A 17730-nucleotide genomic window follows, 5' to 3' on the forward strand; every position below is an offset into this window, starting at 1 on the left:
AGCGGAAAAAAAACATCTCTCTTCCTTGTATTGTTATCGCTGAAGGACTAGAGTAAAAGGAATGCATAAGCATGTTGCACACATACACCGAGAAGGAAAACACAAGAAGCTAACCGCTAACCGGTTTGTGTTGTGGTTTGTGCAGCCCTTTGAGACACTAGTGATTTAGGGCTATATAAGTAAACATTGATTGATTGATTGAAGTATCGATACAATCGATACTTGGTATCGATACGACCAGCCCTAGTAGACATGTCAGTCCTACTAGCTGCCATTACAAGAACACATTTGTGGCTCCATGGTAGTGATGGGATCGACTGTACTGAATCACTAGAATCTGTTCACTAGAATCTGTTCCTTAAATTGGTTCGTTCAAAAAATTCGTTGTCGTTCACTGAGTGATTCATGTCGTTACTCCGCGGTGAATGAATCGTTCGCTCAGTCCCTCCCCCCGCCCTCATGATGAGTAGCTGGCTGCGTCGTTCGCCAACGTCGAGGGTTCAGTGAGTCACAGAATGCACCAGTTCCACTCATACCGGCGTGGTCGCGGCGGCGCTAAACTGGACTGAGAAAGGAACGAATCAGTTCATGAAGTGATTTGGTTCAGTACGTTCACTCAAAAGATGAGTTCGTTCGAACGAATCTTTCGCGAACGACACAACACTATTAAAAAAGCCATCTTGCCGATTGTATTGTACCATATGTCCTGGCAAAAAATCTGCGTTCAAAGGACTCCGGCTTATTAGTGATTCCCAAAGCCCAAAAAAAGTCTGCGGGCTATAGAGCTTTTTCATTTCGGGCTCCAGTACTCTGGAATGCCCTCCCGGTAACAGTTCGAGATGCCACCTCAGTAGAAGCATTTAAGTCTCACCTTAAAACTCATTTGTATACTCTAGCCTTTAAATAGACTCCCTTTTTAGACCAGTTGATCTGCCGTTTCGTTTCTTTTTCTTCTATGTCCCACTCTCCTTTGTGGAGGGGTCCGGTCCGATCCGGTGGCCATGTACTGCTTGCCTGTGTATCGGCTGGGGACATCTCTGCGCTGCTGATCCGCCTCCGCTTGGGATGGTTTCCTGCTGGCTCCGCTGTGAACGGGACTCTCGCTGCTGTGTTGGATCCGCTTTGGACTGGACTCTCGCGACTGTGTTGGATCCATTATAGATTGAACTTTCACAGTATCATGTTAGACCTGCTCGACATCCATTGCTTTCCTCCTCTCCAAGGTTCTCATAGTCATCATTGTCACCGACGTCCCACTGGGTGTGAGTTTTCCTTGCCCTTATGTGGGCCTACCGAGGATGTCATAGTGGTTTGTGCAGCCCTTTGAGACACTAGTGATTTAGGGCTATATAAGTAAACATTGATTGATTGATTGACAGGGGGTACATCACTGAAAAAAGCTTGAGAACCACTGGAATATAGCAAACAAGAGTAACGAAGAAATTGCTACTTTGACTCCAATCAGACTATCTCATGGCTCTAGAAATAATGATTTAAATAAATAAGGAATTATTAATCTATTAAAGCTGTCTGTTATTTTCCATCTCACGGCCCACTTTTAAGTTTTTTTTTTTAAAGTGCGTTTGTGGTTGCAATGTAAAAAAAAAAACTGTTGAAAGAAATGTTGACATCGTTGCAAAAAGTGTAATAAAGTACTTCACAGTGTAAAGAGGATGACAGCGGCATGACGTGCCAGCCAATCAGAGGAAGGCGTTGGCGCATTAAATAAATGCACGTCGCCGTTGTTGGGACTCTTCGTTACAGGTTTCATCTTCCTCCGACAAGATGCCTGAGCCAGCTAAGTTCGCACCCAAGAAGGGTTCCAAGAAAGCCGTCACCAAGGCTGCCGGAAAGGGCAAAGGGACGCGCAGGAAGGGGAGGAAGGAGAGCTACGCCATCTACGTGTACAAGGTCCTGAAGCAGGTCCACCCCGACACCGGCATCTCGTCCAAGGCCATGAGCATCATGAACTCCTTCGTCAACGACATCTTCGAGCGCATCGCCTCCGAGGCGTCTCGTCTGGCTCACTACAACAAGAGGTCCACCATCTCTTCCAGGGAGATCCAGACCGCCGTCCGCCTCCTGCTGCCGGGTGAGCTGGCCAAGCACGCCGTGTCTGAGGGCACCAAGGCTGTCACCAAGTACACCAGCTCCAAGTAAAATGCTCCTGTAGAGACGTCCCATTTCTGCTAAAACGTCTCTTTTTAGAGCAGCCGTACCACTGATTTTCTTTCCGGACCACTAAGTAAAAATTCAGGCATATATATACCTACTGTTTGGTCGAATGTAAAGTGTGTTTCAAGGTTTACTGTTCTTGGGGACTCATCGACCATCGAAAATCAACTTATATCATCTCCATTATATTTAACTATGTGTGCTGTCTCCAATTAAAAGGATACATACATACGATTGAGTGACTTTTCCTAAAGTTCACAATGGCTGTTAATGCAATTAGTATGAATATATGAATAACATAAATACTATGAATAATTTAATGACACTGAGATGATCAATTCTTTAGGAAACCTTACCTGATACATGTAGGATTTTTCTTGGTCTGTGTGAAAGTAGTGTCATTTACAACAGTGGTCCCCAACCACCGGGCCGCAGAATGATTTTTTAATTTAAAAAAAATAAATAAAAAATGTAATTAAAACAAAAAAACACAAGATACACTTACAATTAGTGTACCCACCCCAAAAAAAACTCCCTTTTTCATGACAAAAACCTCCTTTTTTCATGACAAAGGGAAAGGAAAAAAAAAAAGAACCCCCACCCTCCGCCGGGCCGCGGGAAAAATTATCAAGCGTTGACCGGTCCGCAGCTACAAAAAGGTTGGGGACCACTGATTTACAACACACACACACATATATATATATATATATATATATATATATATATATATATATATATATATAAATATATAGACATAAACATATCTATATGTATATATACAGGTATATATATATATATATATATATATAAATATATGTGTGTATGTATAAACGTATATAAATATATATTTGTCAATATATATTGTGTATATACATGTGTGTGTGAGTACATGTATATATGTATATGTGTGTATATATGTATATATATCCATATGTGTATATGTGTGTATATACATATATGTATGTATTATATATATGTATATATATACATATATATATATATAAAATGTGTGTGTGTATATGTTCATATGTACACATATATATATATATATATATATATATATATATATATATATATATATATATATATATATATATATATATATATATATATATATATATATATATATATATATATATATATGGCGTGGCGCAGTGGAAGAGTGGCCGTGCGCAACCCGAGGGTCCCTGGTTCAAATCCCACCTAGTACCAACCTCGTCATGTCCGTTGTGTCCTGAGCAAGACACTTCACCCTTGCTCCTGATGGGTGCTGGTTGGCGCCTTGCATGGCAGCTCCCTCCATCAGTGTGTGAATATGTGTGTGTGAATGGGTAAATGTGGAAGTAGTATCAAAGCGCTTTGAGTACCTTGAAGGTAGAAAACCGCTATACAAGTACAACCCATTTACCCATTTATCATTTATATATATATATATATATATATATATATATATATATATATATATGTATATATATATATATATATATATATATATTACACACATATATGTGGGTTTTTATGTGTCACCAGAATCAGTTTTATTGGCAGTTTATTAACACACAAGGAATTTGACTTGGTGTACTCAGCTCTCTGTGTTCATTGCAAGAAACAAAAAGACGTAACAACTACGAGAGCGCACATTATCATGGCGGCACCATCTTGGTATTAGCCAAGAGGGAACAATTAAAGAACATAAAAGACATTAAAGGAGCAGAGAGCTAATGCAACCAGCTGCCGCTTCATAGGTGTGGTTTCTACACGCAGCTACAAAGTAAAGCACAACAAAAAGAAGGGATAAAAACAATACACTTTGCACACGCCTGATTGCACCCTGCTTCGATAACAAAACAAATAGATATGAATCATATTTGTATATTGCTTTTTCTTGAGACATAGAGACCTTTACATGATCTACATCTTTAAAAACAAAAACACAACTTCAACAAAATTTCAGCACTTTAAAAATATCCAAACACCTCCACACTGTAAGTATAAATTTAATGTTACATTCATTAGAACATGTAATATTTCTATATTTTGCTCATTTTAAGAATACGGCTATGTATTCATTTCATAGACGCATCACATTTGCTTTTCCCTTTAACAACTACAACACTAATTATGGCAGACTTCATGACACAACAAAAACTACTTTGGGACAAAAGAAGAATCTGAAACGTATATTTTTGATCCTGACAGTCTCTAAAGTTCATAGTTGAATATCATCTAAAAAATGCATTGAATAATTATTAGTGTTGCACATACAATACATGAGTATTTAGGCAATAATGGACGTGTGTTGAATAATTTTAGAAAATAGTAGTAGTCATTCATGCTGTACACTGACTACTCTATATCTTCTTTATATATATGTATATATATATATATGTATATAAAAATATATATTCTATAGTCAACTTTGTTATAAAGGTGTTCAAATGTAAGCAGGCCACTTCCCTTTTGTGTCACGTGTACTTCTTGTTTATTAACACTTGGAACATAAAATTATGGTTCTAATACAAGATAGACAGACAAAAAAATGTCTTTAATTGCACAAAGAGAAAAGAATGATGTATTAAAGACGTGAGAGGTGATATCAGATGATAACAGACACCAGCCTGACCCCAACAGTGGTCATTGTGTTTGCTGCGTCACTAAAACCTTGTCTTGTTTCACAGCGGCCATCAATGTTTTGTCTTTTTGGGCTTTTTTTGTAACCCGTAGGGCAGTTTTTGTTGCATTGTGAGGGACTTTTAAGTGTTTAATTGTAGAAATGAGCGAGGAAAGTCGTCCAGCTTTGCTGCTGATGTCGGGGAAGAAGTCAGCTTTGGAGGGTAGTTCGATCCAAATGTCACAAATGTGCACACTCTAAATGTCATAAATGTGAGGAGACACAGTGTTTCCCCCAGAAAATGTGTTAGTTAAAGGGGAACATTATCACAATTTCAAAAGGGTTAAAAACAATAAAAATCAGTTCCCAGTGGCTTGTTGTATTTTTTTAAATTTTTTTCAAAATTTTACCGGTCCCTGAATATCCCTAAATAAAGCTTTAAAGTGCCTTATTTTCGCTATCTTCGAAACTACTATCCATTTCCCTGTGACGTCATATAGTGCTGCCAATACAAACAAAATGACGGTTACCACAGCAAGATATAGCGACATTAGCTCGGATTCAGACTCGGATTTCAGCGGCTTAAGCGATTCAACGGATTACGCATGTATTGAAACAGATGGTCGGAGTATGGAGGCAGATAGCGAAAGTTCAATTTTAGGACTAGATAGAACGATCCCATGATACAAGATAACCTGAGTAGAGTGGAAATAATAGGCTACCTCCTTCAGCGCTGCCCCAGAGCGGTTGTGGTGTTAGACCTGGTTGGGTGGGATTGCAAGATGGGGGGGCAGAGAGGAGGAAGGGTAATGGTTATCAGCTTCATTGGGGTCATCAGGTGGGCACCCTCCTTCACCGGCGTTTCAATGATAGGCCCACGACACCTCCAGAGGGCTCATCGGCAACACCTGGCGTCCCAGGTGAGCCCCCCTCTGCTTTTAACCATTATGTGATGTAGGTCTTACTACATCCCCAGATGGTGTCTCTCCTCTTCACCCACAGCCACCGACTGTCTGTCTCTGCTGCTCCTGAGAGGGCTTTGATGGTGTTTCGCAGGGTTTGGCCTCGAAATCCGATGTCCTTAAGCAGACTGATTGTTGTCTGGCCCACAAAACCTCTGCAGCCAACTTCCACTGGGCACACCTTGGCTTTCCATCCATTCTGCTCAGCATCAGCTGCCAGTTCGGTGTACTTAAGGCTTTTGCGTTCGAATGCCTCCTCCACAGCAGCCTCCCAGGGAACCGTGAGTTCTATTATATACACAATACGCAGTGAGGAGGACCAGAGCACAATGTCTGAAATTGAAGAAACTGAAGCTATTGAGCGAATAGCTATTGACGCTATTCGGCCATTGCGTGCGTGTACCTAATGAAGTGGCCCATAGCATGGCTGACTTATTAGCATCGCCGGTATAATGTGCAGACCAAACGATCAGGACTTTCGCATCTTGTGACACCGGAGCAACTTAAATCTGTCGATTGGTAAGTGTTTGTTTCGCATTAAATGTGGGTATCTAGTTTGAAATGTACATACAGCTAGCGTAAATAGCATGTTAGCATTGATTAGCGTAGCATGTTAGCATCGATTAGCTGGCAGTTATGCCGTGAACAAATATGTCTGATTAGCACATAAGTCAACATCAACAAAACTCACCTTTGTGATTTCGTTGACTATCGTTGCAAATGCATCTGCAGGTTATCCATACATCTCTGTGCCATGTCTGTCTTAGCATCGCCGGTCAAATGCGAAGACACTCTGGTACATTCAATGGGGGTCTGGCGGCAGATTTCTTGCCAGTGGTGCAACTTGAATCCCTCCCTGTTAGTGTTGTTACACCCTCCGACAACACACCGACGAGGCATGATGTCTCCAAGGTTCCAAAAAATAGTCGAAAAAACGGAAAATAACAGAGCTGAGACCCGGTGTTTGTAATATGAAAATGAAAATGGCGGGTGTGTTACCTCGGTGACGTCACGTTCTGATGTCATCGCTAAAAGACTGATAAACAGAAACACGTTTAATTTGCCAAAATTCACCCATTTAGAGTTCGGAAATCGGTTAAAAAAATAGATGGTCTTTTTTCTGCAACATCAAGGTATATATTGACGCTTACATAGGTCTGGTGGGGAGGTAGGCAGCACAGTGTACTTCGCTCTCGCAGTACACTACACACTTACATTGACCACATTGTTTATTAAGAAGTAACCAAATAACAATATATTAGAATAATTCAAAATGTTACAGAAATAAAGACACCTACAAGTTTTTGTTGTATTTTCTGCTCCATATTGCAATATTTTTCCTGTAAAGTATAAACAAAACACACAACAGTCCTCGTTTCCTGAGATACTAATTACCGTATTTTTCGGACTATAAGTCGCAGTTTTTTTCATAGTTTGGCCGGGGTGCGACTTATACTCAGGAGCGACTTATGTGTGAAATTATTAACACATTACCGTAAAATATCAAATAATATTTATCTCATTCAAGTAAGAGACTATACGTATAAGATTTCATGGGATTTATGGATTAGGAGTGAGAGATAGTTTGGTAAACATATAGCATGTTCTATATGTTATAGTTCTTTGAATGACTCTTACCATAATATGGTATGTTAACATAGCAGGCACCTTCTCAGTTGGTTATTTATGCCTCATATAAAGTACACTTATTCAGCCTGTTGTTAACTATTCTTTATTTATTTTAAATTGCCTTCCAAATGTCTATTCTTGCTGTTGGGTTTTATCAAATAAATTTCCCCCAAAAATGAGACTTATACTCCAGTGCGACTTATATATGTTTTTTTTCCTTTATTATGCATTTTCGGCACGTGCGACTTATATTCCGAGCGAATTATACTCCGAAAAATACGGTATGTCATTATTAGTAAGTCAATATTTTGACTTAGTGATTTGATGTTAGTTCGTCTAAATTGTAGGATGATTGCTTCTCTGATGTCCCCATCATGTCCAGAAGTCTCTTTTTTAATCTGGACGACTTCTTTTACTGCATTCAGCAACTTTGTCGCCATTGGAAGTTTTCCTTTTAGTCTGTTTTGCTCGTGGCTGTTGAGTTTTGCCTAGTGAAAAAAAAAACAGATTTTTAAGGACAGTTTTTTTTTTCCTTCTATTTCCTCAATGTCCCGTTTATTTATTTTTTTACTGACTGATTGACTGGTCATGACGTGAGGAAAATTGACAGTGCATCAACTAAATATTGAAGGTCCAAATAGGTCAACCTTCGCCCTTTGCTGCAATATGTCGCCTCACCAACATGTGGCAGCATTGTAACAGAAACATAACCACAGCCTTACCCTCATCCATCCATCCATTTTTTTTTACCGCTTGTCCCTTTTGAGGTCTCTCAATTTCCCTGAAATTACAAGTAAGTAATTGTTGTTTTGCTAAAAACTTAAAATATATTAACTTATCGACACCTTACATCAGATGTTAACAGAACAATAGTTAACATAAATCTTATAGATTTTTTTTTTTCACCTTCAATTCATTCATTACACGGTCAAACATGTATTTATTTGTACATTCCACTTACAACGTTGACATCTGATGCCAAACTACATTCTGCAAATAGTCCGGGGCTTCAGAAGCTGTTGGGCAGTTCTTCTTCTTCTTCTTCTTCTTCTTCTTCTTCTTCCTGTTTTTATGGCGGTTGGCAAGCAACCTTCTGGTGTGCATTACCGCCACCTACTGTAATGGAGTGTGGACCGAGGTGGATCCCTACTCTATATTCTTTTATTTAACCCAGTGTTTTTTAAATATGTGTATATTGCTTTGTATCCTATGTTTTCTGAATGCAATCCTAATATACTTCCCACTTCTAACCTAATATTTTCTTTTGCTAACTTATTTTCCAGTATTTCTCTTTCTCTATTGTATTTCCTACATTGTATTAAAACATGGTCAACATTCTCTATTTGATGGCAAAAATCACACAGCCCTGTAGTATGTTTTCCTATCAATTTTAGTGAACTATGTAGATATGTATGTCCTAATCTCATTCTAGTAATAATGTCTCCTTCTTTCCTATTTCTACCCCCTCCTCTCATGACACCTACTCTCCTCTGGACTTTGTAAAACTCTCTACCTTTTATTTCCTTATTCCAATTATCCTGCCACTTTTTATTGTGTTCTATCTTAATTATGTTCTTCACTTCTTCTTCACTGTGCTTAATCTCCATGTTTACTTCTGTTTTAGTGGTTGCTTGTTTTGCGTATCTATCAGCTAACTCATTTCCCTCAACTCCTACATGAGCAGGAAGCCAGAGAAATGTTACCACACCTCCCGCTTTATTTATCCTGTAGATTGCTTGGGCAGTTCTTGTCGGTGATTGGTTCATTTCAAAGTACTCTTGTCCAATGGTTGATCAGCCTTTGCGCCGGCCCCCTCCCATACGGACCAATCAGCGCTGATTTGTCTTTATAAAAAGCACAGCTTGCCAAGTAGGGATATCTCACTAATCGAAGTCGAGAAGCAGTGAACCATGGCAAGAACCAAGCAGACAGCCCGTAAGTCCACCGGCGGCAAAGCCCCCAGGAAGCAGCTGGCCACCAAGGCCGCCCGCAAGAGTGCACCCGCTACCGGCGGCGTCAAGAAACCTCACCGTTACAGGCCCGGAACCGTGGCTCTCCGTGAGATCCGCCGCTACCAGAAGTCCACCGAGCTGCTCATCCGCAAACTGCCCTTCCAGCGCCTGGTCAGGGAAATCGCCCAAGATTTCAAGACCGACCTCCGCTTCCAGAGCTCCGCAGTGATGGCTCTCCAGGAGTCCAGCGAGGCTTACCTGGTCGGTCTGTTTGAGGACACCAACCTGTGCGCCATCCACGCCAAGAGAGTCACCATCATGCCCAAAGACATCCAGCTGGCCCGCCGAATCCGCGGAGAGAGAGCATAAGCTTCTAACTCTTCTACCACAACGGCTCTTTTAAGAGCCACCACACTTTCAACTAATGTCATTCCTACCATAATATAATACACGGTTGTGTTGTGAACATACGAAAATATTATGAAGTGCCTGAAAATACTACACTTTCTTGCGAGTAGGTAACCCGAGATGTGGATTAAACAATAATTAGCTTCGACTTTGAGGGGAGATTTGAATTGTCTTTACACAGGTGTCCATCCATTTCTACGGCTTGTCCTGTTTGGCGTTGCTGGATTCTCCGCTGTATTTGGGCGGAAGGCGGTGTACACCCTGGACAAGTCACCACCTCACAGACAACATTCACACACTAGGATCAATTTAGTGTTGCCAATCAACCTATCCCCGGGTGCATGTCTTTGGAGGTGGGAGGAAGCCGGAGTACCCGGAGGGAACCCACGCAATCATGGGAAGGGCATGCAAACTCCACAAAGAAAGATCCCGAGGCCGGGATTGAATTTAGGACAACTTGGGACCTTCGTATTATGAGCCACATGCACTAACTGTGCTGCCCAAGACACAGCTTTATACATACATGCATGCATATATACATTCATAAATACAGTTCATCTGATAGTACAGTGGCTTCACGGTGGAAGAGGGGTTAGTGCGTCTGCCTCACAATACGAAGGTCCTGCAGTCCAGGCTTGGGATCTTTCTGTGTGGAGTTTGCATGTTCTCCCTGTGAATGCGTGGGTTACCTCCGGGTACTCCGGCTTCCTCCCACTTCCAAAGACATGCACCTGGGGATAGGTTGATTGGCAACACTAAATTGGCCCTAGTGTGTGAATGTGAGTGTGAATGTTGTCTATCTGTGTTGGCCCTGCGATGAGGTGGCGACTTGTCCAGGGTGTACCCCGCCTTCCGCCCGATTGTAGCTGAGATAGGCGCCAGCACCCCTGTGACCCCAAAAGGGAATAAGCGGTAGAAAATGGATGGATGGATGATAGTACAGTGATGACAATGAACAGTGTGTGAATACATCAGATATGAGATCACTGTATTGCACCACCCCAATATTGCACTCTTTATTATAGAATCCGTTTTTTTCAGTATTTGTCTGTTAAAGGGGAACATTATCACAATTTCAAAAGGGTTAAAAACCATAAAATCAGTTCCCGGTGGCTTGTTTTATTTTTCGAAGTTTTTTTCAAAATTTTACACCTCCCGGAATATCCCTAAGAAAAGCTTTAAAGTTCTTGATTTTCCCTATTTGCGATGTGACTGTCTATTTCCCTGTGACGTCATACAGGGCTGCCAATACAAACAACATGACGGTTACCACAGCAAGAAATAGCGACATTAGCTCGGATTCAGACTCGGATTTCAGCGGTTTAAGCGATTCAACAGAATACGCATGTATTGAAACAGATGGTCGGAGTACAGAGGCAGATAGCGGAAACTAAATTGAAGAAGAAATTGAAGATATTGAGCTAATGACGCTATTCGGCCATAGCACGGGTGTACCTAATGAAGTGGCCCATAGCATGGCTGCCTTATTAGTATCGCCGGTAAAATGTGCGGACCAAACGATCAGGACTTTTGCATCTTGTGACACTGGAGCAACTTAAATCCGTCGATTGGTAAGTGTTTGTTTCGCATTAAATGTGGGTATCTAGTTTCAAATGTACATTCAGCTAGCGTATATAGCATGTCAGCATCGATTAGCATAGCACGTTAGCATCGATTAGCTGGCAATCATGCCGTGAACAAATATGTCTAATTAGCACATAAGTCAACAACATCAACAAAACTCACCTTTGTGATTTTGTTGACTTAATCGTTGCAAATGCAATTTCAGGTTATCCATACATCTCTGTGCCATGTCTGTCTTAGCATCGCCGGTCAAATGTGAAGACACTTTGGCAAATTCAATGGGGGTCTGGCGGCAGATTTCTTGCCAGTGGTGCAACTTGAATCCCTCCCTGTTAGTGTTGTTACACCCTCCGACAACACACCGACGAGGCATGATGTCTCCAAGGTTCCAAAAAATAGTCGAAAAAACGGAAAATAACAGAGCTGAGACCCGGGGTTTGTAATGTGAAAATGAATATGGCGGGTGTGTTACCTCGGTGACGTCACGTTCTGACGTCATCACTAAAAGACCGATAAACAGAAAGGCGTTTAATTCGCCAAAATTCACCCATTTAGAGTTCGGAAATCGGTTAAAAAATACATAGTCTTTTTTTCTGCAACATCAAGGTATATATTGACGCTTGCATAGGTTTGGTGATAATGTTCCCCTTTAAGTGCTTTGGTTTGATTGCCAGTAGAACAATGACAAAACTACACCTGTTGAGTTTTTATGTTGCTGTTATGTACCGTTTGCCATTTGGCATCAACACAATTTCACTATGAAGTATGTGATGTGGGTCAAGGGTGATTTTCAGACACTGCTTCCTCACAGTCTTGTCCAATATGTCTTGAAGGGAACATTTAATTGACCAGCCCTCTTGATAAGGTTTTGAAGTTGGGTTTTGAGTTTTATGGACAGATTTCCAAACCATGTGTAGATGCCATAACAGATGACCGATTCAATGTTTGCCTTATAAAATGACATTATGATATTGTGGATCTTGAGCCTACTTAGAAACTGCAAGCGCTGGTTAACACGCGAGCAAACAGAGTCAACTTGGTTGATCCAAGTTAACTGGGAATCAAAACAAATAGGGAAACCTGCGAAACAGGCTTGTAGGGATGATATAGCTTCTGTGTTTTTTTCTGACCTAACGTATTCCGCTCTTAAACGTATTAAAGTTAAAGTACCCATGATGTAAGTGTACATTCTCCCATAACTGGTGTCTTGTTCCTTACTGTTAATTTGACCATTTTTGTCTTTTTTTGATTAATCTTCAATTTGATTTTTAATTGAATTCTATGTTCCCCTTTTTTCAATATTCCTATTATTCTTATTTATTTTTATTTTTGTCTTCAAATTTATTTCGGAATTGTAATTTTTTTATTTTCCCATAAATATTCCTATTATTTTGCCTTTTTTTGTATTTTATTAATTTTCTTTTGCAATTATTCGTATTATGATTGTTTTTTTGTATTTACTTAATTCATTCTTATTACTATTGTAATTATTCTTATTATTTTTTCCCTTTTCTTAATCATTGATAGTATTTTTATATTTTTATTGTTTCTTTAAAAGTTATAATTACTATTTTTAAATTCTTAATATTCTTATTATTTTCTTTTGTTTCTTTTTTTGTCATTGTTTTCCCTAATATCCATCCATCCATTTTCTACCGTTTGTCCTCTTCGGGGTTGCGGGAGGTGCTGGAGCCTATCTCAGCTGCATTCAGGCGGAAGGCGGCGTACACCCTGGACAAGTCGTCATCAACATTTCCACTCACATTCACAAACTAATTTAGCCAATTTAGTGTCGCCAATCAACCTATCTCCAGGTGCATGTCTTTGGAAGTGGGAGGAAGCTGGAATACCCGGAGGGAACCCACGCAGTCACGGGGAGAACATGCAAACTCCGCACAGAAAGATTCTGCTATATGTAGGCTTATTATTTTGCATTTTCTTTTATTATTTTTTTTTCTTCTGTTTTCTACTTCCCATTAGTAGTAGCTTCTACCTGCTTCTATTCAGACACACATATTTCCTGTTCATTTTTTTAACATATCTTTATTTTGTTTTACAAATTAAGGTATTGCATTTGAAATGCTATTATTTTCCTTTTTAAACTTTATATGTGTGTACATATATGTGCATATGTATATATGTAAGTGTGTGTGAATTTAAATGTATTATATACAGGTAATAATTAGCAACTATGCAGCAACCACTGAATTGAATTATATTATATTTATTATTGTATTATATATTGTATATATATATTGTATATGTATAGGGGTGGGACCAAATAAGTTTACTTCTTCCCCCTCCCCTTTGAGCCAATCTTGACATCTACAAAAGATTAGTCACATGTAATGTTTTCTATGTAGGTGTAAAAATAATGTATATAATATATATATTTATTATGTATTTTATGTAATTCTTTTGTTTTGTTTGCATGGCTCAAAACAAACCAAATAAACCAATAAACCAAAAACTGTGTATTATTTTTGTTTTTCGTGTCCAAAATTAATTTAGAACTGTTCATAACATGTGTATCTGAGGAAATATGGCGTTTGAGGTAATTATTTGTAACATGTATAAATATGTCTGGTAATCTACAGCACAGTTATAAAACATATAATACTGAAGCAAAACATGCTTCATTCAAGGTTAGGCAAAACGACACATGTGCCTTAAAGTACCAGAACACCTTGCTTTATTCGTTTATTTTTATATTACACATTGATGCTAAGTAATGGCGGTTTTTATTGTGTTTTTGAAAATACTCGTGCATTTGCCTACCCTGCGCTGATTGGACTACCATTCCCCGACACAGTCATCCAATCACAGAGCAGCATGGGAGTGTATAAATTTCCATTTCGCAGTGTAGAGCAATACTGTCATATCTGACCTGAACCGATACTACCACATCTCACCTAAATCATGTCTGGACGTGGCAAAACCGGCGGCAAGGCAAGAGCCAAGGCCAAGACCAGGTCCTCCCGTGCCGGACTGCAGTTCCCAGTGGGTCGCGTCCACCGTCTGCTCCGCAAAGGCAACTACGGCGAGCGTATCGGCGCCGGTGCTCCTGTCTACCTGGCAGCAGTGCTGGAGTATCTGACCGCTGAGATCTTGGAGTTGGCGGGGAACGCAGCCCGTGACAACAAGAAGACCAGAATCATCCCCCGTCATCTTCAGCTGGCTGTCCGCAACGACGAGGAGCTCAACAAACTCCTGGGAGGTGTCACCATCGCCCAGGGCGGTGTGTTGCCTAACATTCAGGCTGTTCTGCTGCCCAAGAAGACCGAGAAGGCTGCCAAGAAGTAAATTACTACACGTTCTAAACTCTACAAAGGCTCTTTTAAGAGCCACACACTATCTCTGTAAAGAGCAATGAAACCATTCTCTATTGCAAGTTTAATTACTCAGGTCATACTATAGTAATGACACACTTTTAAACGAGTACCGGAATCAGTAGTTGTTATTACTCAGGTTATACTATGGTAATGACACACTTTTAAACGAGTACTGGAATCAGTAGTTATTACTCAGGTTATACTATAGTAATGACACACTTTTAAACGAGTACTGGAATCAGTAGTTATTACTCAGGTTATACTATGGTAATGACACACTTTTAAACGAGTACTGGAATCAGTAGTTGAGTGATGGGCAGAATGTCTCAATAATGTAATTGTAATGGGATAGGACATGGGTGTCAACTCATAAAACTCAGGGGCCACGTGGAAGAAAATGTACTCCTAAGTGGGCCGGGCTGGTAAAATCACAGCACAATAACTTAAAAATAAAGCCAACAGCTGACCCTAGCCCTTAATTTTCAATTTCTCAAGAAAACAAAAATATCTAAATCAAATTACTGCACCGACGTTTGGTTTATTATTATTTTGACATATGTAGCATTTTCTCCAACGATAAAAAATAATTACTATTGCGAAATCCAGTGTATCGGCTGGGGACATCTCTGCGCTGCTGATCGGCCTCCGCTTAGGATGGTTTCCTGCTGGCTCCGCTGTGAACGGGACTCTCGCTGCTGTGTTGGATCCGCTTTGGACTGGATTCTCGCGACTGTGTTGGATCCATTATGGATTGAACTTTCACAGTATCATGTTAGACCCGCTCGACATCCATTGCTTTCCTCCTCTCCAAGGTTTCTCACCGTCATCATTGTCACCGATGTCCCACTGGGTGTGAGTTTTCCTTGCCCTTATGTGGGCCTACCGAGGATGTCGTAGTGGTTTGTGCAGCCCTTTGAGACACTAGTGATTTAGGGCTATATAAGTAAACATTGATTGATTGATATCTAGTGGACACATTTAGAACAACAGTTTCATTCAAAAAACTTAATTTTTATACTTAGCAAACTCATCCCGAGGGCCAGATAAGACCTGTTTGCGGGCCTGATCCGGCCCTAGGGCTGTAGGTTTGTCACCCCTGGGATAGGGTATTTCTTAAATGTCATTGCACAGGTTCTACTCAACTTTGTTTTCAACAGATTAGATAAACAGTGTACAGGGTTACAGGACAGCAATGCCAATGGGTCCCTGGAAAAAAGTAAATGCTGGGGAAGGACGAGTAAAAAAAAACACAATCTTGTCTGGGCTCTTAAGGGGGGCCCAGTCTAAAGTGGGGAAAAAACCTCCACAGCAAATCACATATACATACTACAATGTACATCTCGAGATATCTAGCAACAAAGGGGAGGGATTGGGGGGCCACGGTGGCGGGCCGCAGCTCTCAGGTGCGGCCCATCCTTCCATCACCCCTATGGGGTTTGTGTTGAGGGTGTTGGATTTAATAATAAATAATTATCATACATATATATATATATATATATATATATATATATATATTGATATTCCCCTTAATTCCCCCCCAAAAATGGCTGAACAGGCTGGAATATAAAGACAATATAACATACATCCATAAACGTGGACGCATATGCAAAAGTGCAGTATATTTATTCGTACGATAACCTATTTATTTATATCTGCACCTTATTGCTCTTTTATCCTGCACTATCATGAGTTAATGTGACGGAATTTCGTTCTAATCTGTACTGTAAAATTTAAATCTGAATGACAATAAAAAAGGAAGTGTAAGTCTAAATTGTTCCACAAGATAGATCAGTTACAAAGAATGGAAAGGGTAAGCATGGAAAAGATAATTGTCAGAAGGGCACAAAAAGAGGGCGAAAACTAAAGGTATAAAGTAAACCTATCCATCTGTACTTCTAAATAAAATACACACATCCCATAAAAACCTAAAATATGTACAAAAATCCCATCTGAGAATCAGACATACTTTATTAATCCCCGAGAGGAAATTAACATATTTATTTGTACTATTTAGTTAATAAAGTGTGAATATAATGATATTTGACAGAACATAGGGAGCATTGTGGCAATATGAGAAAAGGGGCGGTGCTTCTAAGTAAGCCCCTCCTCGTCAGGATTGCATCAGTGTGTTCTCTTTCAGGTCCGCATTCTTTTAATAATAACGGCCCTCTATGTAAGTGAGGGTCATTCAGTTTCGTTCACTACAACGTGAAATCATGTCTGGACGCGGCAAGGGAGGTAAAGGACTGGGGAAAGGAGGCGCCAAGCGTCACCGCAAAGTTCTCCGTGATAACATCCAGGGAATCACCAAACCCGCCATCCGTCGTCTGGCTCGCCGCGGCGGAGTGAAGCGTATCTCCGGCCTGATCTACGAGGAGACCCGCGGCGTCCTGAAGGTGTTCCTTGAGAACGTCATCCGCGATGCCGTCACTTACACCGAGCACGCCAAGAGGAAGACTGTGACCGCCATGGATGTTGTCTACGCCCTCAAGAGGCAGGGACGCACCCTGTACGGTTTTGGAGGTTAATTAATTTCGCTCTCACCCCATTTCAAACACCAACGGTCCTTTTAAGGACCACCCACATATGTTTGGAGAGTTGTTATTCCTCAATCAAAAAAAATGAAATTAAATTGCATGTCTACTATACTCTTACATCTTAATGGTGGTACTGATAACTATACATGAAAATGTTCTCCCTGCATATATTCTACAACTAAAAACGTAAATATCAGGGGCGCTCACACTTTCTGCAGGCCAGCTACTTTTCAATTGACCAAGTCGAGGAGATCTACCTCATTCCTATTTATAATTTATATTTATTTATGAAAGAGACATTTTTGTTAAGTTAATGGTGTTTAATAATACAAGCATGTTTAACACACATAGATTCCTTTCTTTCATGAAGACAAGAATATAAGTTGGTGTATTACCTGATTCTGATGACTTGCATTGATTGGAATTAGACAGTGGTGCTGATAACGTCCGCATTTTCAAATGGAGGAAAAAAAAAAAGTCCTCCCTTCTGTCCAATACCACATGAAAGTGGTTGGATTTGGCATCTCATTTGTCCAACTT

The 17730-nt window shown here is 40.2% G+C and overlaps 3 protein-coding genes across 4 annotated transcripts in view; all 3 read left to right on the top strand.

The window, feature by feature from the left end:
- Positions 1–2434, top strand: part of LOC133557356 (histone H2B 1/2-like) — a 107140-nt gene extending 104706 nt beyond the window's left edge. The window contains exon 4 of one of the 2 annotated variants that reach the window (XM_061907758.1): positions 1765–2434. In XM_061907758.1, coding sequence (XP_061763742.1) covers positions 1765–2160 — 396 coding nt within the window. In that variant the 3' untranslated portion in view covers positions 2161–2434. The remainder of the gene's footprint in view (positions 1–1764) is intronic. The other variant, XM_061907759.1, reaches the window with a different exon arrangement.
- A 6837-nt stretch (positions 2435–9271) lies between these two features.
- LOC133557367 (histone H3.1t-like) lies at positions 9272–17294 on the top strand. Its single transcript, XM_061907770.1, has 2 exons — positions 9272–9616; positions 16836–17294. The coding sequence occupies exons 1-2, from the start codon at positions 9288–9290 to the stop codon at positions 17179–17181; spliced, it is 675 nt and encodes a 224-aa protein (XP_061763754.1). The 5' UTR covers positions 9272–9287; the 3' UTR covers positions 17182–17294.
- Positions 14209–14822, top strand: LOC133557357 (histone H2A). Its single transcript, XM_061907760.1, has one exon. It carries the CDS (start codon positions 14241–14243, stop codon positions 14622–14624), a length of 384 nt encoding a protein of 127 aa, XP_061763744.1. The 5' UTR covers positions 14209–14240; the 3' UTR covers positions 14625–14822.
- Positions 17295–17730: the final 436 nt, after the last annotated feature.

Source organism: Nerophis ophidion, linkage group LG08, assembly GCF_033978795.1.
Source record: "Nerophis ophidion isolate RoL-2023_Sa linkage group LG08, RoL_Noph_v1.0, whole genome shotgun sequence".
Lineage (NCBI taxonomy): Eukaryota > Metazoa > Chordata > Actinopteri > Syngnathiformes > Syngnathidae > Nerophis > Nerophis ophidion.

Excerpts from the sequence above, each read along its gene's own strand:
- LOC133557357 (XM_061907760.1), top strand. The coding sequence starts at position 14,241 with ATGTCTGGACGTGGCAAAACCGGCGGCAAGGCAAGAGCCAAGGCCAAG.
- LOC133557367 (XM_061907770.1), top strand. The coding sequence starts at position 9,288 with ATGGCAAGAACCAAGCAGACAGCCCGTAAGTCCACCGGCGGCAAAGCC. Across the intron at positions 9,617-16,835 it reads CTGTTTGAGGACACCAACCT|GGTCATTCAGTTTCGTTCAC; the intron begins GTGCGCCATCCA and ends TATGTAAGTGAG.